A 24,949-nucleotide genomic window follows, 5' to 3' on the forward strand; every position below is an offset into this window, starting at 1 on the left:
GTGAATGTTTGCCGCGACTTGAAGAGTGAAGTGCAGTTTTCCCTAACAGAAAGCAAAATTTCACGCACACTCTTTGTTCCTTCTGGTCGGCCATCTCACTAATCGCCAAAGGGTTGAAACAGAAACGCACACAACAGAGCACCACAGACAAACACTTAACTCAGACTGACGCCAGCTCACTAACAGTCATGGGAGACCCCCAGCTAACACCACCTAGCAGCACAACTCGTAACTACAAAGCATGCGCGCGCAACAGGTCGTTTCCGGTTTTTTTGGGTCCCCCCTCGTATAACATTTTATTAACTTAATTCTATGAACTTAATGCAGTGTGTATAAAAGTGTAAAAATAAAATGTAAGCATTTTTTAACTCAACATTAAACACATCTGTAACCATTCACTAACTTAATACAGTACGTAAAAGATTTAATATAAATTTTAAGCATTTTTGAACGAGATGCTGTAACAAGGTAACCCAATTGCTGTGTCACTTAAATGAATGCATCAAGTGAAATGACACACATGAATAAATAGATAAATAAATAAATAAAATGCACTGATATTTATTTTAACGTTTAAGATCTGCTAGAATGGTGTATGTCATGCCGTGTACAGTTAGTTTGCATATAAAAATATAATGGTTATGAATAAATGTTTTATTTATTTGTAGTTTACATAATAATGCTGTAACTAACTCCAGACTATATAATGCTGAATGAATGGATAACACTGAATAATGAAATGGAAAGAATGTGGAAGGAAGCAGTCATGAAATGTGCACAGAGGGACTGAGAAAAATCCCATAAAAGCTCAAGTAGGATAGCCAGCGCCCTAACTAAGATTTGAACCATGCACCCAAAGAAAATGGAATATGTATGTATGGAAGTATGAAGGAAGACTGAGATCAAAAATTAAAGAACTTGTCTGTGGAGCTGATGACTGGTGCCTTACTTTATTAAAAATTGATTATAAATATTACATGTATGAGGTCAGAAAAGACTTCTAGTTTGATCTTAAAAGAGTTAATGTAAGAATCAATCAGACAGTCAATATATCATACCATATGAGACTGACCTTAAACATTTTGTGTCTTAGAATCTGTTCTAGGAATACAAAGCATTCTGCTTTGAGAGCAAGCTCTCCAAACCGCCGAAAGTTATCGAAAACCTCTTCACCATTTGGACCAGAGAAATTGACAAGCATCCAAGCCATGTTGATTGGGCCATGCTCTGGTTGGGCCCCCAGGAGCAGTATAACCTCCTCCAGTTTCACATACTGACTTTCATCCCACATTTTGCCACTTGTTCCTCTAAGAACCAATAGAGAAAAGTACAGAGATTTCACATGTACACAGTCAATTCTATATATTCTGTTCCATTGAATGTAGTGTCAACTTCAATGCCACATGTTACACTCAAATGACTCACTGCATTCCACCAACAATCATTAATAAACTAAAAAAAGTAAAAAACAAAGGTATCCCTGTAACAGGCCGTGGAGGTCCATATGGTTGTGAGATGTTGAGGTTCCCACATTTTCTAGACATTTGGCTCATAGATGGTGGCAAGGCTGTCAACCCTATGCACCGGCCACCCTTTACCCCCAAGAATATTCCTGGTACTCATTTCTGCTAGAGGTTGAGTCGGCCTCAGGGCCATAGTGCAGCTGAAAGGATTAGGTCAATTGAAAAAATCCAATGACCTCATCAGGACTTAAACCCACAACCTTCCGGCTTGTAGCACAGTGCCTCAACCAACTATGCTACTGCGTGCCCCATTATTGAACTAAACAAACTGAAAAACACACACACACACACACACACACACACATAGTGAATAATAAAATCAAGATAAATGGTATTGATATTCCACCATGCCATGATGGTGTATGGAGGGCATTATGGCAATGAGTAGTCAGGTTCATGCTCCTGCCACTTTACACCACAGCACTCAGAAGACTGGGGGCTTGGAAAATGAGAGCAAAGATGAAAAGGTAAAGCTGTCCCTGTGCTTAATTGAGCACTATGTCATAAAGACGAATGAGGGAGAGAAGGTATAGCTCCACCATCCTTGACTTTGGCATTAGATGGAGATGAGTTGTCAGCTTTGTGCTCCAGGTGCTTTATGCCCAGGGAAAGAGCCCCCGGTACCACTGGCTAGTATACTGAGAGGGCTCCAGAGCCAGTCTGGACACTGTGGAATAGAGAAAAACTGCTTGCCCCTGCTGGGAATTGAATCCCAGGCATCCAGCCTGTGAGTCCATCACTATACTGAGCTATCCCAGCTCCCAGGGAAATGAGACTACCGAGATGAACTGTAGGAGCAAGTGATCACATAAAGTAGAGGAGAATGGGAGACCTACATTGCATGGAACCTAGGGGTCAGGATAGCTCAGTCAATACAATGACTGGGGTTCCATTTTGAACAAAGACGGGAAATCTGTCTCTTCACCATTACATCCAGAACATCTGTTGGACTCACCCAGCCTCCTATTCAATGGATACTGGAGACTCTGTCTCTGTGGGTTAAGCAGGCAGGATACAGAACTGACCACTCACCTTCATCTAGTGCCAAGGTTAAGAATATGTGAGGAATATAAGTACAGAACAGCTTTACTTGTACTGCACAAGATATTAAAAGGAATATATTCTGGCTGAATAGAAGTCTAGAGGATTACTGCTACATTAAAAAGACAGTGAAATTCTTGATGAACTGGGTATATTTTCAAGGACAGATCTGTGCCAAAGAGTTAACACACATAATGACCACTTGAGACAACTTACAGAACTGCCAATGCACGCAACACAAGTAAGACCTCCATATTGCGAATTTTCTTAATGATGTCTGCATGACTATCATTGAGCAGCACCCCAAACAGATGATCTTGACCAAAGTTATGTTGCTGAAACAGATTTCCTGATGAGACTGTGACTAAGATGACTACTATCAGCTGCTAAGATTTCACTAACATTTCAGAGGAACACAAAGCCTGCACTGTCAGGATCGAAGAGTAAACCAAACAAATAAACAGTGAGCAAGTCAGCAGGAAACACTCTTTCTATTCAATCAGCTTACTCTTTGATTCTGAAGTTGGAAGCAGTATGCTCCTCCAAAACACTGATAAGACTTCTACCAGAATATGTGGCAAAAAATCCAAGAAGATAGCACAATTTAGATTTCTTGATATTTGTCACTGTACAAGACAAGTTCTTCCATGCACATGAAATATAAACTAGAAACACCATTTGTCAACCCCTCCAGTGACAGTTTCCAAAGATTTCACATATGCAAAACGCGACATTAATCATGATATAAATTTTATAGCATAGCTTTTCAGCCTCACCACTATGGGCAGTCACACACAGCTATATAACATGGCAGACACATTACACATGAAGTGTAAATTGATTTACACTAACATTTCATGTATAATGTCAATACAAGTGCTAGCAAATAAAGAATAATGGTCAATACACTCTGTAGTACAGTGATCCATGACCAAGTAAAGATGCAGAATTTCTAATTAATGTCATGGTTCACAGAACTATGACCAATGAGGACCTGAGCCTGCAGGATATTAAAGATCTATAACATACATTTTAAGATTAAAAAATGGACAGAGCACTAGACACTTTAGACTGAACTGGTAAAACATCAAACATTTTCCTTCATGAAACACTAGAAATATCTTTTATACACAAACATATTTTTAAGAACCCTGAAAGAAATCTATTCTCATACATTTTTGGGGCAATGTTACGAACCTAAATACTAGGTGGTTCAAATATGACCGGGACTGATTTTTTTTTAAACAAGCCGCACTGCGCAGCAGCTGTGCGACCTTGAGAGACTGTAGCCACAACCTCCACTCTCCCTCCTGTTAGGGTTAGAACCTGTTCAGTGCTGTCTGGGAGGTGCTAGAGGGATGAGCGTACAGAAGGTACCATGGAGCGTGGAACAACGCATTGTGATCGAATTCCTCGTTGGTGAAAACGTCCCGTCCGCTGAAATTCACCACAGACTCCAACAACAGTATGGGGAAGAGTGTCTCTCACGGACCCGTGTGTTTGAGTGGTGTAAGTGCTTCAGAGAGGGCAAAGAGTGTGTGGAGAATGAACTGCATGATCATTGGCCGCGAACATCCATCACCGAGCCGAACACTGATCGTGCAGACACACTTATTTGTGAGAATAGGCGCATCACTATCAAGAAACTTGGAGCAATGCTGTCCATCAGTGTTGGTAGTGTAGAAGACATCGTGAAATACCACCTGCACTATCGCAAGGTGAATGCACGGTGGGTACCACGCACTTTGACGAACGTGAACAAAATGGTGCATATGCAAGCTGCCAGTTGTCTCCTACAGCAGTTTGAAGATGAAGGTGATGCATTTTTGAAGTCTATGGTGACCACCGATAAAACGTGGGTGCACTACTTCATTCCCGAGTCCCAGCAGTCATCATGTGAGTGGTAGCATACCAGTTCTCCCAAACCCAAGAGAGCATGGAGGAGCCGTTCAGCAGGAAAAGTGATGGCAACGTTCTTCTGGGCCTGGCAGGGGGTTATCCATGTAGACTTTCTGACAGATGTGAGAACAGTCAATGCAGCTTATTACTCAGACCTCCTGGCAACAGACGTGAAAGAAAAGATCTGATCCAAGCGGAAGAGAGGTGGAAAGCAGGTAGTCTGCCTTCAAAACAATGCACGCCCCCATACGGCCAAAACAACAATGGAAACCCTTCAGAAATTGAAATGGAACATTCTGACACATCCGCCGTACAGTCCCAATTTTGCCCCAAGTGATTTATACCTGTTCGGAAGGCTAAAATCAGACTTGCAAGGCATGTGGTTTGTGGACGATGCCATCATCCAGATTGTTCGGGAGTGGATACGCCATCAACCACAAGTCTTTTTTTTGGGGGGGGGCATCAGGATGCTTCTAGAACGTTGGAAAAAATGTGTTGACTCCAGAGGGGAGTACGTCGAAGACTGACACGTGCAAGTAGGTGTTTGGCAATTATTTTTTTTTTAAATCAGTCCCGGTCATATTTGAACCACCTTGTATATAAATAATTTCCCATGTAGCAAATGGGAAACAATCACTGAAAATAATTCAGTGTTGCGAAGAGCTATTGCAGCACTTACTACTGCAGCATTGAAGGGATGAATTTGTTATTAAGAGATTTGTATTTGGAATAAATCATGGCAGTTGAGCATCATAACAAATTAAATGGACCTCACAATTATGTGCTAATGGTCTGTAATAACTTCAAAGCATATAAACAAATAACATTTACGCAGCTGCATAAGAATGAACACACTGACATCTAGTAATCATCTTACCAAAATGATCTTGAAGAGCTTTACAAAGCTTTCAAGCTGTAGTTCACAGCTATCAACATAAAGCAGCAAGTTCTGTACTAACTCAAGTTCTTCACGTAACACAGCCATCACCCACAGATTCTGGAATTGATCTGACATCAGAGTGCCATGTGACTCCGGAGTTGGATAATCAAGACTCACCAGTTTACCCAGCTGTGATATCAGCGAGTCACAAAATAAAGGTTGCTCTTCTGGGCACAGTATACTTGCAAAAAGATTCTGCAAATAAATATTCAGCAGTTGTTTTGGATTTATTCATTTACTCAACAATTTGTCACCTAAACATATTCATGAATGATTGGAGGAAGATGAAAAAGGAAGCACTCCACTCATAATACAAGATATAATACCAGTAAATAATGAGATAAATACCTTTAATTAGAAACTGTTTAAAATCATGAAATGTCATGAACATGTCACAGTAATGAAGTGTGATTTAAACAGACACTTCTTTGCAAGACAAGGTATGCATCTGAACAGGAGAAGAAAAGAAGAAATACTTAAACAGCAGCAGCAACCTGCGTGACAATTTTTCAATCTAATAAAAATTTGACCTCCATTTGCTTGCTCTGGAAGGAATCTGAAAATTATAATGCAAATCTACAAGCTAACAAGTGTCCAGCTATGAATGACTCAGTAAAAACAACCATAGAGCAAAAAAATGAACCAGTACGCAAATGAAAGATTTTTATGGTAAATAAAAGTGCTCCAAAAAGAAATATTTCCTTAAACGGAGTAACCAAAAAAGAAAATGATATCAAGTTTTTTAATATTTTCCATCAGAACATTAGAGGGTTAAAGAGGAAAGCAAATGAGCTATTAAGTCATCTGTACCCAGCCTCCCCACACATATTTATGTTTTACAGAACATTACACAAATTTTTTGGAATTACAACAGTTAAACATAGATTCTTATAAACTAGGAGCAAATTATTGTAGAACCTTGTATGAAAAAAGAGAAGTATGCATCTATCTACACACAAGCTTGAAATTTGTAAATACATACCTAAAAAAATATTGTAAAGAAAAAGATTTTGAGGTATGTGCTGTTAAGTTAAACCTGAGATCCAACAGACTTTGTATAATTACAATATATAGAGCTCCAACTGGAAACACTGATACATTCATAACAAAACTAGACACAATACTTAGAAACCTATATACCTCAACACAGGAATATATTATTTGCGGGAATATTAATATAAATTACCTTCTTGATAGTGAAAAGAAAAACAAATTAGATACCTTATTGAGAACTCTTGTAAATTTGAGTAAATATGAAAAGGGAGTTTACTGTTTAGGAACAAAGGTCTATAATAACCTACCACAACATATTATGGATATATTGAGTGACATTAAGAGTTTTGAGGTACAATTAAAACAATTTTTATATTTACATTCTTTTTATTCTTTACAGGAATATTTTAGTCATAAATCTTTTTAAGATGCGAGTAGTTGTCTTGCTTTATAATTTAAAAGAAGACAAGATTGTCAGTCTGCGTTCTGGTTTTTAGATGCTTATTTTAGATATATACAGTCTTTATATTACTGTATACTAGTCTTTATTTCAATTTATTATATAATTAATGTATGTTATACAAAACTCATTAATGGCATTATGTTTTAACTATTGAATTTTTAATTAATAGACTTGTATAAAACTGTACAAATTGTATAAGGTTTGCCATTACTTTTAATACTAAAATTAACTTATTTATTACATTGCATATGTTTATCAGTATTTTATACAAATGTGTATGCTACTGGATGACAACTGTAATCCTTAGTTGTGACTGTAACTAGGACGATCTCCACATCCTCATGAGAACGTACTCTCAACAGGATTTATGGAAGGTGAATAAATGAAATGAAATGAAAAGTACATGTTCTGAGAAACTTGGAAAACCACAATATAGCTCAGTCAAGATCCAACAACAGAACAATGCGAACCTGGTGTACTAACCATTACACTGCACCATAAATACAAATTTGGAGTATAAATTTGTATATATGGAAATTCACTGAAATGTGACATTTATTAAAAAAAAACAAGATTATTTTACAAATACAATATTGTACACTATGAGAAAGAAGTATATGAAAAGAGCAAAAACAATAACAAATGGCATAATTATGAAACAGGTCAAAGACTTTAAAGATGATATGGGTATCTGTGGCAGTGCACAAATAATAATAATGTTGCGTTATACTGCCAACACGTGACAACTTGGTGTCAGAATTGGTTTACGAACTTGAACACGCCTCGACGAATAATCGAATTTACAAGTGCATCGACCAGTAATATTGCTACAAAATGAACTCACAGATGTTGGAACTTCTGAAGGAGATAAGAGCCAACCAAGAAAAGGAGGAGGCCAATAGGAGGAAATACAAAGAAAATTTCATGGCAAAATTAGACATCAATAGAAAAGCCTGGCAAGAACAGGCAGACACTGATAGAAAAGGCTGGCAAGAAGAGATGGCTGCCTGGCGAGAAAAGACTGCCACGGAGACGAGAGCAACCCAAGCAAGGGCGGCCGCCATGCGAGAAAAAATGGGCGCCAGCCGCATGGAAATGGTGTCCGCATTTAATCCCGAAATAGAGGAAGAGATGATGGCCTGCCGAGAAGTGATGAAGGTGTGTCTAGAAGAAGAAAAGCCGGCCTCAGTGAACACGAAACCTGCAGCAGCACAACAAGAAGAGGTCCCCATTGTGATACTGGTCGTAGAACCTGAGGAAGAAACATTGGATACCAGAAAAGAGAGGATGGCCTGCCAAGAGATGGAGGCACGTCTAGAAGAAAAAGAGCCGAGCCGACCTCAGTGGACAGGAAACCTGAGGTGGCCCAACAACGAGAAGTCCCCAACGAAGATGCCGTAGTGAAACCGGTCAAAGGATGGAAGAGGAGGCATAGGGGCAAGAAGCAAGCTGCAAGACGACGTGGAGAGCCAAAGGAACTGACCCAAAATCTTCAGGAAAACTTGGACCCAAAGAAATTGTGGACCGGGGAAAGAAGTAACCGCAGCCACAAGAAAGATTACACGCTGTGCAGGACACAAGCATATGGGACAAAACAAGAATAAGGTCGCATGGAAAAACACCAAGAAATGGATGTTTGGGAAGAGACTGTGGAAAGGCCGGAATGCAACATTGGCATAAGGGACTGAGGCCTGATACAGCAACTACAACACAGAAATGAAGCGAAGGACCTAGGCGGCGGACAGCAGTGATATGTGAAGAAACCAGACCTGAAGAGGGTACAAGTGAAAAGCAAGGGAAATTTTGACACGAATTTCGTGAAAGCTGCAAAACTGGAGATTGCCAAGCAACTAGCCAGATTTTCTGTCAGCCTACAACGACACAAGGATTGGAACTTGTGGAGGGGTCGACCCCCTCCGAAACGGAAAAAAATGGAATAGCACATGGTGGAGGCACCGGTAACACAGAAACACCGGCCTCCCCAGAGTGAATGAGTGATGGATGAATGTGATACAATTGGATCTCCTGACAAGTTAGCAGGAAACCGCTCGAGATGAGCTGGTCTTAAGAGGGGAGCGGATGTAATGACCAGATAATAGTTGCTGCAACAGGAATAGAAGAAACAACAGGAGACACAGCAAGCACAGCAACAGGAAGAAAAAGGAATGGGGATGTACCATTAGGTTATTCGGGACGAACAGCCTTAAGAAGGGAGCAGTGTGACATACTGCGCTATGGAGGACATCCCCTCCACCGCCAGCTGTGACGTAACAACATCGGGCTCTGTCACTACTATGGTAACAGGCCAGTCAATACAGTGATGTAGCGGGGGATGCCGCGGTTGCTATGCAGCAGCAGTAAACAACTCCCGACAGCATTGCCCAGCAACACCTGTAAACACGGCAACTAGGCAACAAGGAAGCGAGGCGTTTTCCCGTTGTCTGGCTGAGGGTTTATAAGAGAACCACATTGCCTAAAGAGTTACTTAAAATGTAGCAGCCACCAAAGACAGTTAAAATGTAGCAGCCGCTGAAGACAGTTGAAATATAGCAGTAGTCACGGGAAGAAGACCCAAACGCATGGTTAGAAGATTTGTTGTGATAACTGAGAAGGTACTGGGAGTGTGAAATACAGTGACCCTGGTATAGCTTCGTATTGTACTGTGAATAAGTGAAGACTAGTGAAGATAGAGTGAACAGATTAGTGTGTGGGGTTTATAAATTGTATAAACCCGCAAATGTGTTATAAGTATTTGTAGTTACAATCTGTAGGTTGTTAAATAAACCAATTAACAATCTGAATGGAGTCTTCAGTAGCAAAACACGTTACAATAATAAATTATATATATATGCTCATTGCCAAATTTCCTGGTGTAAGCAGCAGACCATGGTGATTAAGGAATACAGATATTCAGAAATGTATGCATAACACCTACTTCTTTCCTTTGCCTTGAAAGCCTTAACACTTACAGAAAACGCATATGGCTGTAAAATGTGTTTTATTTTTCTCTACAATTTCTGTCTGGAACAGCTGGAATATGTCCTTTTAATCTCATTCAACTACATTTTATTAAGAATGCTGTCTTCTGGACTGTGGCACGACATAGATCGTGTTTGTGTGAACCGACGTCTGCAGCCACCTGCTCATGCTGGTTCCTCACTTGCGGTCTTTTCTATCTTGAAAATGGAGGTGATACGTTCCTCTGAAATGTCGGTTCACATACATGGTGTGTCCAGGATCCATTAGGACTCATTTTTTTTTAAATTTTGCCCTGCAATTCCATCTGTTGGCGAGTTGTGGCATTAAGATTCTTGATGTTTCAGCTGTGGCTGTCTATAATCTTAAAGCTCAAGCATCACTGCATCATGTGTTCTGACCTTGAATGTAACAGTACTGTTTTGACGCTCGTCAGAAAATGGTGGTTGAAAAGAGAGCCAACATCAAATTTTGTTTGAAGTTAGGCAAAACAGCCAGAGAAGCATACAAAATGATGAAAAGTATGTACGGTAGTGATTGTTTGAGTTGCTTGAACATTTTTCGATGGTATGCTGTATTCTGTGATAGCAGGGAGGGCACTGAAGATGCTCCATGTGCATCAAAGCTGAGAGAAAGTTGCACTGAATAAAATGTGAAAAAAGTGACCAAAATGCTTGCATCATACAGATGTATTTCTGCAAGACTCATTAAGGAGCTTTCGAGAATACCAAAAAGCACTGTGCATCAAATTTTGACCGAGGATTTGGGCAAACGGAAGGTCTGTGAGTGGTTTGTACCGCATGCACTGTCAAGCAATGAAAAACATTACAGAGTGGAACACTGTAAAGTCATGTTACGGTCTGCCCAAAGTGATACAAAATTTACAAAATTGACTGTTACTGGCGACGAACATGGTGTTTTCAATATGAGCCTCTCACAAAGTGGCAGAGTGCAGTGTGGCTGAGCCCAAAGAAGCTAAAACCAAAGAAAGTGCGCATGCAAAAGAGTCGAGTAAAGACACTGCTAACCGCTTTCTTTGATTCCAAAGGAATCATTCACAAGGAATTTCTGCCAGAAGGTCAAACAGCAAATTCTGGTTATTATCTCGGAGTCCTCAATTGTTTGTGGGTGAGAATTCTTCGAATTCGACCTGAATATCGAGAGCAAGGTTCCTGGTCGCTCCTCCACGACAATGCCCCACCCCATAAATTGACGATCGTGCGCGATTTTTTTGCCACAAAAGGGATCACAGTCCTTGATCATCCTCCATATTCGCCAGATTTGGCTCCAGTACATTTCTGGTTGTTCCCTAAAGTTAAGTTTGTCGATGAAAGTAGACCGTCACAACACCATCCAGGACATCCAAAGGGAATGTACCGCAGTTTTAAATGCAATTCCACAAAAGGAGTAAAGTGACTGGTTTTGAAAACTTTTCAATCAATTCCAGCTATGTATTGATTCAAAAAGAGACTATTTTGAATAAAAAGAGTGAAATTTTGAAAATAATTCATGTCTTATATTTTTAATGAACACAGTCCTAACAGAACCTGGACATGCTGTGTAAGATCTACGTGATGCCACATCCAAGAAGACGGCATTCTTCATAGTCACCACTGTGGAAACCTCAAATCTTACATCTTTTATCCTAATAATATTTTGTAAATGGTGCAAGGTATAAAGCTCTTCATCATGCAATTTTATTTTATCCTTCTATTTCTTCATCTCTTTATGTCAAAATATTTTCCTCAGCACTCTTCTTTCAAATGTTCTACCATCAGAGAGAGAAAACAAGTAACATACCCATATACTCCGTGGCCTGTAGTCCGCAAGCAAACTATACCGACCGAGCGACCGCCGCATGTCAGCATTGTTCCAACTTTAGCAGACAGAGGGTGTCACGTGGTCAGCGCAACGGATCCCCACGGCCGTTAATATAAGTTTTCTAGACCGGAGCCACTACTTTTCCATTCAAGTAGCTCCTCAATTATCCTCACGAGGCTGAGTGGACCCAATTCCAGACCCACTACTTCTCAGAAAATCTGGTAGCGCCAGGAATCGAACCCCAGACCTCTTGATCTGTAGCCAGGAACTCTGACCATTAGACCACAGAGGCAGTCCATGCCCATACCCACACAAAAAAGGTAAAATTACAGTTGTGTATTGTTTAATCCTTATGTGTTCAGCAGTAACAACACTTCTATGCTGAGACTGTACAGAACTTATAGTACATGGAAACCTACCTGATAAGGATGGCCTTTGTCACTGTGAAACGTTAAGAGAACATTTATACACTTGAGAAGGAACAAGCGTTCACTCCAGTAGAACAACCATATATCTGACAACAACACTGTTGTTCTTGTTTCACTTCCAATAAATTCCTGCAGTCCTTCTTCAGCACCACGGAACTCATACAGTAGGTAGTTACACATGAAGTCCCATGCCTGATTTATATCAAGTCCCTGGAAGGCAGATAGAAAAATATAAATACAAGATGATATGGTTTCTGTTGCAAAAATGCACAGATAACAAATGAAAGGATAATTTCTGTTTTATTGCCTAAACATCAACGACATCCAGATGCTCTCAAAGCAATTAATTTAAATGCATACACTGTGCTTTTGTAAGTTAATTTCAGCAGGAAGTATGTAACCCCTTCATTCTTGCAGACAGAACACTTCTGCCATAAGGAAGAACATGATATGTGTTTTGCAGCAATATCAACCTTAATTGTCTGTATATTTATTTATCTGCAGTTTATTTAGCATTGCTGTCAGTAACTACGCACAGGGTCAAATGTTTGGGTGGCAGTGAATAATAAACTGAAAAGAACTGGGAAGTTAGGAGCCATAGCCTAATTTTAGTACAATCTTGGCACTTGCCTGAAAGGACTGAGGAAGACTACAGAAACCTCAGTCAGGATGGTGAGCGTTGGCTGAGATTCAAACTGAGCATCCATCAAACAAATATCAGAAGCATCACTGCTTGAGCCAATATGCTTTGATTCTCACCTGATATACTGATGTACTTGAGACTGATCTTCACAGAAAATGATCATGGTCTTCCATATTTTAATTTTTAATGAAGAATGTTTTACGCACATTGTACATTCCTCACAGCCAATGCCTCTATATAATTCTTCAGGGATTACATACAGCGTCTTGTCATTAACTCCAATTTATGTTTCATCATGACACCGTATTAATGTATTCAAGAATTCTGCTGCATTAATAAATCATTTATTTCATACAATATATTTCCAAATACAATTCAACTTATCATTGTCCCCTTTCCCTCTCACATGTTTCAGCCATATATGGAAATCACCAAATGATAACTACACCAACATACTTCGGAATCTACACAATAACACACAAACGCCCATGCCACTGTGCAACTAAATCCAAATAAGGAGACCTGAAACAATGACGTTTGAATGAATGGAGAACGATCCCAAGCAAAATATTGAAATTTTAACTAAATTTTAAGTATTTTTTATTGATTTTAATTAAAGCCCATTTATTTTAAGTTAAGAGATATCAAATTCAAACGTGATATGAGAAGCTAGGCATGCCATACAGTGCAACAGTTTTAGCAAATTAGAGACACCTGATGATGGTTGTGTAAGGCCAAAACACGTTCTGAGAAGGAAAGGGGACAATAACAAGTTGCACTATAGAAGGAAATACATTGTACGGAATAAAGACACCATACATATCTGTATTTCAACCAAACTGCTATTTTATATATATATATCACATTTACACAGACCCACACAGATGTTTGCTGATGGTCTTATTATGTCAGATTTGGAGCTTTCATGGTGAATATATGTGCTAAAATGTTCTCAGGCAATCAGCCATGTTGATGTTGAGTTAAAAACCAAAGTTTCAGAGATCTCTATGACATCAACACTGACAAGAGCTCTGTGACATATAACCGAAATCATGCCATACAACTTACCAAGAATCTTTTTAGCCTCATAGTAAATTTGAAAACTGAATCAGACACCTGGCTCTTGAATTCAGCCTCAGATTCTTTACTGGGGTCTTTGAAATGATTCAACCCATTCTGAAGTTGATTTTGAGCTCGTTTCAGCTCATGAGAAACAACATCTGCAGATGCATTTGTGTTTGTGCCAGATATTATAACCCACAATGCTTTATTATAACTGAAATAAAAGGAAAATAAAAGCACATTATTGCATCTACATTTGGAACAACACTTTCTTTCAATATCATCAAACATGCAAAGGCCGCGCCATAGCTCAAGCGGTTAGTCGCTGGCTTTCCACTGCGGCGGCCCGGGTTTGATCCCGGGGACTGGTCAAGTGGGATTTGTGGTGAACAAAGTGGCGCTGAGGCAGGTTTTCTCTGAGTACTTTGGTTTACCCTGCCAATCTTCATTTCATCAAATTCTCCATCATCATAATCACCCGGGGCAGGCTACAATAGGCCAATCAGTGGCCGTTGTGCTGAGTGGACCCAATTGGACTCCACCCCACACTAAGCGAATTAAAAAACAATTAAAATCAAACATGCAGAACAGTTAGTAAGGAAATAAATGATAATACTCAGTAACTTTGATGAATATAAAATTCACCTTGATGTAAAAAAGGTTTGACAAGTAAAACAATAACAACTTGCTGAGTCTTGGTTAGTAAACCTATGCATCATGTAATCATTCACTAACTATAGGAACTATCCCCAACAGACTTAACACTTGGCGGACCGGACGCCTAGGCCTAGGCGTTTGGGTTTTAAAAGTGGCAGACCGGTCGCCTAGATTTAGGCTTTTAGGACATGTTATGTTGCAACACACTATTCCTCGCTTTGGTGGCCACGTGTCTGTAAAAGTACTGCGTAGTTGACCTTCGGAATGTTTGTTTTCCGAGTCAGCAACGTGACCACTCTCTATTCCCCTCTCACTCTAAAGAAAAGTCCCTTTGTTCAAGTCGAAGCTTCTACGTGTGAGGCAAGATATTCTCAGTGTCAACATGGCTCAGAGACGAAAGCAGCTGAAGGCTGCGCGAGGTCTCGGAGAAGAAGAAATCTGTGATTTGATCTCCGATGAGTTATCTGACTTGCCAACTGCGTCTTCTGATAGCGAGGGCAGTGTCAGTGGCAGTGACAGGAGCCCCCAAAATATTGCGACCAGAAGAGAAAGTGAAACTGACAGTGAGAGCTCCGATGAAAGTGCGAGTGCTAGCATTACGGGGACAGCCACATGGGGTAAAGTGGACAAAACACCCACTTTGGGAAAGTTTACTGGTGATCCAGGGGTGAGACAAATGCCATCAAACCCTATGCAAGTGTCTGAAGTAGCTGAACTGTTTTTTGGAGATAGGGATGCTTGTGTTGTGAATATGACTTCCACAATTTACAATTCGAGCATGGTTGATGTTCAAAGGAGACATGGACAAGTAAAGAAGCCTATCTGTATTTCTGAGTATAATATGTTCATGAAGGGAGTTGATAGAGCTGATCAATACTTGGCCTATTATTCTCTTCCTAGGAAAATAATAAGGTGGACAAAGAAAGTTGCCTTGTGGCTTATAAATTGTGCCATCTTCAATTAATTTTTGGTTTTCGAAAATCTAAACCCTCATTCAAAATTGAAATACAAGGCATTTCTGCTGAATGTGGCAAAAGCCTGGGCTACAGACCACACGGTGGCAGCAGACACAGTCTTAATACGACCAGGGCCACCTACTCCCACCCCACGCAGGCCTCATTTTGACCCCCCTGGGAGACTCTCAGGTGATATGCGGAAACATACCCTCATGAAAATTGTGAAGAGTGAACATGCCAAGGGGAAGCAGCTTTCTAGGTGATGCAGTGTTTGCATAGTACACAACAAAAGGAGTATGACTGTCTACATGTGCAAGTTCTGTGTAATGCCACTTCACAAAGGGGAACGTTTCCAGAAATATCACACTCTCAAGCACTTCTAGGAGGATTGGGGAAGTGTTCTCCAAAAATTTTAGTTCAAAAAATTAATTAGGAGATTTTTATTAATTTTTAAAATGAACAGTGCACAAGTTAGGTAGTAGGTTTAAAAACGCCGGTCCCAGGGTGATTTAAATATTTAAATCACCGGTCCGCGAAGTGTTAATTGTAACAGGCATTTCCAAGATTATTTCCGAGATGAATAAGCTGAAAATTTGTTTAAGGATATTTAATGGGTTGTTATATATTATTTACGGTAGAGAAACATTTTTTAAACGTAATTTTAATTTCTAGGTATATTTTCTTCTTTTTTCAATTGTTATTTATAAATGAAATCCATGAGGTGACAGATACCTGGCTCATAGCATAAGAATGGGGACAAGTAAAAAAAAAAGTAAAGCTATCCCTGTAACAGGCCGTGAAGGCCCATACGGTTGTGAGACCTTGAGGTTCCCACATTATCTAGACAATCGGCTCGAAGACGGCGGTAAGTTGTCAGCCTTACGCGCCGGCCGCACTTTACTCCCCAGGAAAATTATTTAATTCATTCCTGTTAGAGGCTGAGTTTTAAGTGCTGGTTCTCGTTCAGTCTTCAGTTGATAGGATGTCGTACTGAGAGACCGTCTAGTGGTTATTGAACTGGCTTAATGATTAAATTATTCCAGGTTCAATTCCCGCTGCTGTCTCCAATGTAAATATTGACGGAACATTGAAGTGTGTGCCAATATTATGATGAGCACAGTAGAATAACGTCTCAAATCAAATAATGCACACATCCCATGTTACTTTGGTGCAGCAGATGCTGCTGTTCGGTTATAATGAGTATAATAATTTCTCATTTCTCGTACTTCGTAATCATAACCGCGTCATTTTAGCGCCAGTCGTACATTTCAAATGTAAATAGTCAACCGTAACCTCTTCCCAGAAAGTGTAAATCAAACTCCATTTATAGATATATTTAAAAGCCAAAATCATACATTTCGTGTATTTCATACGATACATCAACTATCTTCGCTGGCCAAGAAGTGATTAATACAGAGAATACATACATTATGTCTCCTTTAAGTTTCATTATTTAAAATTGAAATATCCAACTACTTTCACTTCACATTTAAACGCCTCACTTCAAAACCCGACCACAGTTTCCATTCCGGAGATCACGGACTACTATGCCCACAGACCATAATCCAGTGCAAGCATATATGACAAATGTTAACAGATCACTGTATACGCTGTATACTACCGCCAAAAGACTGCTGGACATATCCGTGACTGTTGACGACCTACCGCGGATGATAAGGTGTATGAGGGAACCAGAACGGTGTGATAACTAAATACTGTGACATATTCGATTTCATTCGATTTGTCGCCTCGAGGGTCTCGACTGCGAAAGGAAATATAAATACTTCATTACAAAGAGAAATTTGACAACAATCAAACAAAATAGACTTGTTAGTAGAGGTGTTGTTGCACTGAGACGTTTTCTGATTGAATCATAGATGTCAAATATTTGAGGCAGCTGGAGTTCGTCATGTCAGCGGAAGAGAAGGAAGAGTATGATAAATTTGGAGATAAACTAGAAGTCCAGGCTCCTACGAAGATGAGGTTTCCAGCGTGCCAAGTTAGTGGTTGGGATGATGACGTTCAAGGAGTTGAGGAAGAAAGGAATCCCTTCGGTATGCTTCTTGTGTTATGTTAGGGTCATCTGTATTGCGAACTTTGAGTGGCTTAGGATGTGCTGGAATGTTAGTGTGTTGTCAGCTTACTAACCTACCCATGAAGCACATTCTTGTAACAGATTGACCAGTACATTTTCATTTATTTACCAACATTCTGGCAGTTCGTTTTTCGTATATTTCTGTTAAATTAACCGAAGATCGATTTTGTTTGATTCTATTGCAGTGTCAAACTTAGCATACATAGAAGATGCTCAGGTTAGTTCTTATTATCATTATTTTATTTACAGAGACTCCAGATAAAAAAATTTTATGGGCATCAGAGAATGGAAAGTTATCTGTGGTAGAGAGATTGATCCTTGCTGATCCAGCAGTAATTCATGCAAAGGATAAGGATGGTTATACTCCACTTCACAGAGCTTGTTACAATGATCATGAGCATGTGGTGGATGTAAGTAAATGCTTTGATTATTATTGGAATGACTTAGAAATTCGGTCATTAGCAAAGAGATCCTGTTAATGTTTGGGAAATGATATCTTGGAGAGTACCATGAACTAAACTTGTAGCCTGGAGGGTAAAAGGACTTCTGAAGGGATTTTATTGAGGAACCTGTTTGAAATATACCTCTTGAAAGACCAGAAAAGATGGAAGGATAATATTGAAATATATGTTGTAGGAATGTGAAATGTCATGTTCAGTAGTTAGTTTCTCTAACTGTAGAAATTAGTTACTGATAACCGAGCAGGTAGGTCTAGAGGCAACACTCTGAACTTGTATTCAGTAGGTTCCTGGTTTGAATCTTGGCCAGGACACCAGCTATCCTGATTGAGGTTTTTTGTGGTTTTTCTCAGTTCCTCCTCCAGGCAAATGCTGGGATAGTACCTTAATTAGGCCACAGCTGTTTACTTCCAAATCCTTTGCAATTCATCATTCACCAGGTATCCTATCACCCTATGTTGTATGGTCTTGATACTGAAAGTGCCGTTATATAACCTACTGAAGCAAAAATCATACACTGCCTGTATGAATTATACTGCATTGTGTCTTGTTTGATATAACAAGGCATGCTGGAACATAGGTAGGATATTGCTGCATAGGCTAGTAACAAGTTTTACAAATCTGATAATGTATGTTACAAGAATATTGCATTTTCTAATAAGCTTACTGTGTAAAGTACTCAAGATACAGATTAGAATATTTTCTCATATTGTCATAGTGAAATTATTGTGACTATGACCCCTTCAGTGAGTGAAATTTACATTAGTGTTTATTCTGACCCTTCCTTGGAACAATGACATTCAAATCTCACCAATTGTTGGCAGACCATTTCAAAATATAATACATTTTTCAATCAGTGTAAATGAAACAGTGGACAATAAACTCAAATCCTTATTTACTTATGGAGCTGAGCCCTTCTTGAAGAGAAGCCAGATCTACAGCTACTCAAGAATTTCTCAGCATTTTATGGAACCTGAAGGTTCATCACCATGTTCACAAGAGCCCTCCATTGGTCCCTGTCCTGAGCCAGATCCATCCAATCCTGTCTCTCTAAGATCCATTTTAATATTGTCCACCCTACGCCTTGGTAAAATAAATTAAAATGTCACACAAAACTAATTCCTTAACTTTTTGTTTCATTGTTCTTGAAGTTTAAATATTATCCTAGATATGTCAGTAGTATTAAAAAAACCAATCCTGCATGCATGGTATGAAATCATGCCAACGCCAGGCATGATTTCATGCTGAGGCCGGAGAAAGAGCTATATGTTGTGAGGAAACCTGTGTCATGCAGTTATTACTCAGACATGGAGCGAATATATCAGCAGAGACGGAGGATGGATGGCAGCCCCTGCACTCTGCCAGCAAATGGAACAATGCTCACTGTGTTGCAAAGCTTCTGGAACATGGGGCAGATCCTAATGCTGCAAGTAGAGGAGGCAAGTAATTCAGGTTTTGAAGAATCTCAAGCTATATTTAAATGCTACCTTTTCACGTGCATCTTGAACTGTGCATAACATAGAATGATGCAAGCATCTCAGTGACAGTGTCTGAGAACAGGGTACTGATGAAAATATTCAGACCTAAGAAGGAAGATGTGCTGATCACAGTGGCCACATGGTCTAAGGCATGAACTGTCTTTGCTCGTTTAAATGCTGGGATCATGGGTTTGACTCCCACTCAAGGCATGGATGTCTGTGTGTGTGTTTATTTTGTGTTTGTGTTGTACCATGTGTAAGTAGCAGCCTTGCGATGGGCTGATCCCCTGTCAAAGGAGTCCTACTGTCTATATGAAAAAGATTACAAAACTCAGGGCCCAACAAAGGGCTGTAGAGCCATTGATGGGTGAATGAATGAAAGAGGGAAGATGTAATGAGAAGCTTCATAATTTGTACTTCTCACCAAACAGATATCATTAGGATGACCAAATCAAGGAGGATGAAATGGGTAGGGAATGTAGCATGCATATGAGGGAAGAGAAATTTATAAAAGTGTTTGTGAGACCACATGGAAGGCCCAGGCATAGATGGGTTAATAATGTTAAAATGGATCTTAAGAGATGTAGGATGGGAGGATGTTAACTAGAACCATCTGGCTTAGAATAGAGACAGGTGACACTGGCTGTGGTAAACATGGTAATGAATGTTTGGGTTCCATAAACTGAAGCTAATTTCTTGACTCACTGACTAAGTGTTAACTTCTCAAGGAGGACTCTGTTCCATGGTGTTAGTATCCTGTGAAGGAAGGTGACATGATACCTTTTGATCCAAATAGGTATCATCTTGTGTCCTGCTTGCCTGTTCAACACTTGGACAACGATCAATTCTTAGAGTATTTTACTGCAGAAATTATACACGGTGTGTCCAGGATCTGTTAGGACTCATTTTTTTCAATTTTGCACAGCACTGCCATCTGTTGACCGAATTGTGGCGTTAAGATTCTTGAAGTGTCAGTTGTGGCTGTCTATAATTTCAAAAAAGTGCATCATGTGTTATGCCCTTGAATGTGACAGTACTGTTCTGACACTTGTCGGGAAATGGTGGTTGAACAGAGAGCCAACATAAAATTTTGTTTGAGGTTAGGCAAAACAGCCAGAGAAGCATACAAAATGATGTGATTGTGCTATTGAACAAGCAGACATTTGCTAGGCAGTGTCTCGTAGCGATCACATGGTCACCCCAGCAGTATGAATGCAATAACGGAAGATGGCGTTTTGTACATGGTCTATGTTGGGGCTAAATAACGAATATGAGTTGGCAGGCTAAGCAGTCTAGAGGCAGTCAGCTGATAGCTGCAATAGCTGAGGCCAGGGACAGTTTTAAGAACCCAGAGAAGGGGGAACATCGCTGTTGAAAGCCACTACCAAGTAGTGCAGTGAAGACCGTGACTGAGAACTAGTCTTTGTGTGATAGTGATTTGTAGAGTATAGTCACAGGTTGTGTGTTAAAGTGTCCAGTAAATCTGATTACCAATCCAAACCCCGTTTATAGTAATTCCATCACGTGACAACTAATGTCAGTAGTTGGATTGGATTGAATTGTTGAACTGAAGACAGCAGTAGATAATTATATTGTCAGCCTACAGAAATGGAACAAATGACAGAACAGATGATGTAATGCCTGATGGCTGAGATGAGAGCTGGCCACGAGGAGATGATGGCCGAAGTAAAAGCTGTCCACGAGGAAATGATGACCCAGATATTCTCTCGCCTCCAAGTTGGATTCCTCCCAAGCCAAGACAGAAGCCAGCCTCATAGACTTGAAAACCCTGAGGTACCTCAGCCTAGAAAACACAAAGCCCTGGATAGAGACTGGTCAGGAACCAAGGGAAACTGAAATTAAGCCTGACTTATAAGAATTGAAGGCCAAAGAGTCAGAGTTGAATCAGGAAGGAGTAGAGGCGGTAGCAGACCATTATGAAGTCCCTAATGAAGACACCGCAGTGCAGCCTATTGGAGCACTGGAGGACCGATATGGGGACTGGCATCTAGCAATAGGTCACCGCTGACAGCCGAAAAAATGGACCAAGGGCGATGGTGGGGTCCTGACCACAAATGGATGAGCCATTGTGCCGTTCCTGCACAGCATAGGGGATGCGGTCATATGAGTAAAGGACTGGCGGTCAGGGAGAGATGGCATAAGGAATGGAAGCCTGAAACAGCAGCTAGAGAACTGCAGTTCAGTCCTTGTGAGCCATTACTGATAGCAGCTGGTAGCTGAAGCATGGGGATAGTTCTGGAACCCAGAAGAAGGGGAACATCGGCCATTGAAAGCCATTACCAGGCAACGACTGGTGAGGACACTGCAGACTGAGAAGACTTAGTACACGCTGTAGTGAACTGCAGAATGTGTGAATTAGTGATAGCGATATAGGTACTTGTACTTACGATCTGTAAGTGGTCACTAAATTCAATTATCAATCCAAACCCCATCTATAGTCACTCTATCATGTGGCAATACATTGGCTGTATCACAGTTGTCTTGGTTGAAGTCATTCATGGTTTTCCTCAGGTCTTCCCTGTGATTATTTGGATTAGTACCTTTAAACAGGGCATGACAGTTTCCTCATTCATTCTTCCAGCTACTTTATTTACAGTCTGTACACTGTACCTTAACACTGAATGCTAAACAGCCTGAGTTGTTGATGCAGCATCATAAAATATGATGTGCTTTCTTCTTTTGTTAAATAATGGTCTCCTCTTTCTTAATCAATCTGATTTGCATATACATGTTAGGTTTATACGGTTTTTCAATTTATTATTTTCTTTACACTGATTATTTTTCTTAGGGCAGACACCCTTGCACCTAGCAGCATCAAACAGCTATGCTAAAGACACACTACAACTGCTGTTGCTTCACCCTGATATTCAGACAGACTTGAGAAACAGAACTGGTGAAAGTGCTGCCGACCTGGCACGTCGCTGTGGGAAATATGGCTACCTCTTTGAGATAGCTGAGGCTTGCATCAACAACCTCTGATGCTTTCACTGTATGGTGTTTGTAATTTGTATTTGAGAAATGAATTTTTCACTCTAGTACTGGATGTTAGCGGTTGTTTTATGTACATTTCTGTCAGATCATGTACATGTAACATCATGCAATTGTAAATACTGTATTTGGAAGATCTGATATTATAAAGTTATTGTAGTTAAAGTGATTTATGAATGCCTTGTGTTAAGGAAATATACATATTGACTGTGGCAGCTGATATTGCTAAATACAGTGTATTCAGAGATGTTGTGGTGATATGTTTCATCTTGACTTGTGTAGCCTAGCATTGAACACACTTACTTACTTACTTACCTATGTACTTACTCATGAAGCTGAGCCCATCTTGAGAAGCTGCCAATTGTGCAGCTACTCAAGGCGTTTCCTGGCATTTTATGGAATCTGAAGTTTCACCACCGTGTTCACAAGAGCCCTCCACCAGTCCCAATCCTGAGCCATATCAATCCAATCCATACCATCTCATTCTCTCTCTCTAAGATCCATTTTAATATTGTCCACCCACCTACGTCTTGTTCTTATTATTTGTCTCTTTTGTTCTGGCTTTCCCACCAGTATCCTATATGCATTCCTCCTCCCCCATTCGTGCTATATGCCCTGCCCACCTCATCCTCCTTATTCTTGGAGAAGAGTACAAAGTCTAGCACAGAACACACTTAAAATATTACTTCCGTTAGGTATTATTAAGTACTAAATAAAATACAAATATTCCAACACTGTATCGTAGGGATAATGAAAACCTCAGTAAATAGCACACCAAAAGAAACATAGTTACACTGTTTACGTATCTGTGTGATTATGATAACAGCAGTGATTTCTGATGGTACTGTAATGACAGAATTATAAACAACACAAAAGTGTTATCTAAGGTATAAACACATTAATGTGTGGATCCCAGTGTTTGTGTTTCCTTTGCATAAAGTGCACAAAATTAATGCATAATATGAAGGTTGTGTCTGTCTGTCCACCACAATGTTTCATCTCCAAAATTATTTAACAAAGATGGGATTTTGTATTGAGGGTCTGTGCCAAAAGTTTTCAGGTTGATTTGCTTTTGGGTTTTATCAGTCTACTGTAACCCCTACTTTGCATGAAATTCAAATTAATCTTAGTAATTAAAAAAAAATACTAATTGTACAAAAAGTTGTTATATAACCTGAAGTAAGAGAATTAAATAGAAAAGTCATTAACCTCTCAATAACAGATATGCCCTTATTTTAGCAACTTTTAGCCTTCCTTCTATCATGACAGTGCAACATCAGGGGAAGAAAATGAAAATAAATTGAGTTAAATTGTTTGAAGTCTAATATTCACATCATTTCCAATTTTTGAAAACACAACTTCCTGAAGATTTACTTGATAGTGATGCCACAGGACTAAAATGTTTGCAGAAATACTTGTATATGGTTACCTTCATCAGGAATGGATTTGGCTGTTGCACTATGGTACTACGCATTTCTGTCATAGTTCAGCATAAAACTGATAAGCCAAAAAATAATTTATTTATGTAGGCAATAAATGAAATTAGTAAATAATGTGGAACATAGGTGTACTATGTTGCAGATTACCTGTCAATGCCTGTGTAATTTAGTGTCCAATTTTATAATGTAAAAGTAAAAAGTAAAGCTATCCCTGTAACAGACCATGAGGTCCATAGGGTTGTGAGACATTGAGGGTCCCACAATATCTAGACAATTGGCTCAAAGATGGTGGTAAGGTCAGCCTTATGCGCCGGCTGCGCTTTACTCCCCAGGGAAATTATTGGATTAATTCCTGGTACTTTTTTCTGTCAGAGGCTGAGTCGACCCCAGGGCCATAGTGCGGCTGGAAGGATTAGATCAATTGAAAAAAATCCAATGACCTCATCGGGACTTGAACCTGCGACCTTCCGACTTGTAGCATAGAGCCTCAATTTTATAATGGCATCTTTATACTTGCTGTTACTGACAATTACTGAGCAAACTGGCTCAGTGTTACTTGTATGCTCACAGTACATGGTGTGTATGTTACTGTCACTGATGTTTCTCATACATTATTTCATAACCCAATATTAAGTGATGTTAGTGCCACTCCCATCTCAAGTTTGTTTGCTATGATATTAACAATTTAAGAAATTAAAATGTATGAGATTCAAATGGCAAAACATTCACAAAGGTTCCATGAAAATCACACAGTTGGTTTAAAAGTTGAAAGGGGACACTCATATAGACAGCATGGTCTTTCATAAGCCAACTTTCTTTCCCTGAGGAAAGTAAGCCAAAAATGTGGTAATAACATGACAGAATTTTGAATATCACCAGAAACAATGGAGAATGAGTTCCATGAAGCAGTTCTTGCTGATCAAGAAATTCCCAAAGTTTTTAGGAACCCAAAGGTTCATTACTATATTCACAGCAGCCTGTTACAGTATACTATCCTCAGCCAATAGAATCCTGTCCAAACCTTCCCACCCTCTTTAAGATGCATTTTAATATTGTCCTCCACTCTAT

The 24,949-nt window shown here is 39.7% G+C and overlaps 2 protein-coding genes across 2 annotated transcripts in view; one reads left to right on the forward strand and one right to left on the reverse strand.

Annotated features, from left to right (window-relative positions):
• Positions 1-16,973, reverse strand: part of LOC111867188 (nucleoporin NUP188 homolog) — a gene marked incomplete in the record, with an annotated part of 57,530 nt that extends 40,557 nt beyond the window's left edge. Inside the window, 6 exon segments of the mRNA XM_023856790.2 lie at positions 1,073-1,307; positions 2,781-2,899; positions 5,341-5,598; positions 12,076-12,294; positions 13,796-14,003; positions 16,830-16,973. Of these exon segments, the coding sequence (XP_023712558.2) occupies positions 1,073-1,307; positions 2,781-2,899; positions 5,341-5,598; positions 12,076-12,294; positions 13,796-14,003; positions 16,830-16,852 (1,062 nt within the window).
• Positions 16,974-17,120: 147 nt separating this feature from the next.
• Positions 17,121-22,689, forward strand: LOC111867185 (ankyrin repeat domain-containing protein 49). The gene is made up of 4 exons (XM_023856788.2): positions 17,121-17,456; positions 17,747-17,907; positions 19,250-19,394; positions 22,243-22,689. Exons 1-4 carry the CDS (start codon positions 17,312-17,314, stop codon positions 22,431-22,433), a joined length of 642 nt encoding a protein of 213 aa, XP_023712556.1. The 5' UTR covers positions 17,121-17,311; the 3' UTR covers positions 22,434-22,689.
• Positions 22,690-24,949: the final 2,260 nt, after the last annotated feature.

This window comes from Cryptotermes secundus, unplaced genomic scaffold (genome assembly GCF_002891405.2).
Source record: "Cryptotermes secundus unplaced genomic scaffold, Csec_1.0 scaffold518, whole genome shotgun sequence".
Classification (NCBI taxonomy): Eukaryota; Metazoa; Arthropoda; class Insecta; order Blattodea; family Kalotermitidae; genus Cryptotermes; species Cryptotermes secundus.

Excerpts from the sequence above, each read along its gene's own strand:
- LOC111867185 (XM_023856788.2), top strand. The coding sequence starts at position 17,312 with ATGTCAGCGGAAGAGAAGGAAGAGTATGATAAATTTGGAGATAAACTA. Across the intron at positions 17,908-19,249 it reads ATCATGAGCATGTGGTGGAT|TTATTACTCAGACATGGAGC; the intron begins GTAAGTAAATGC and ends TGTGTCATGCAG. Across the intron at positions 19,395-22,242 it reads TAATGCTGCAAGTAGAGGAG|GGCAGACACCCTTGCACCTA; the intron begins GCAAGTAATTCA and ends TATTTTTCTTAG.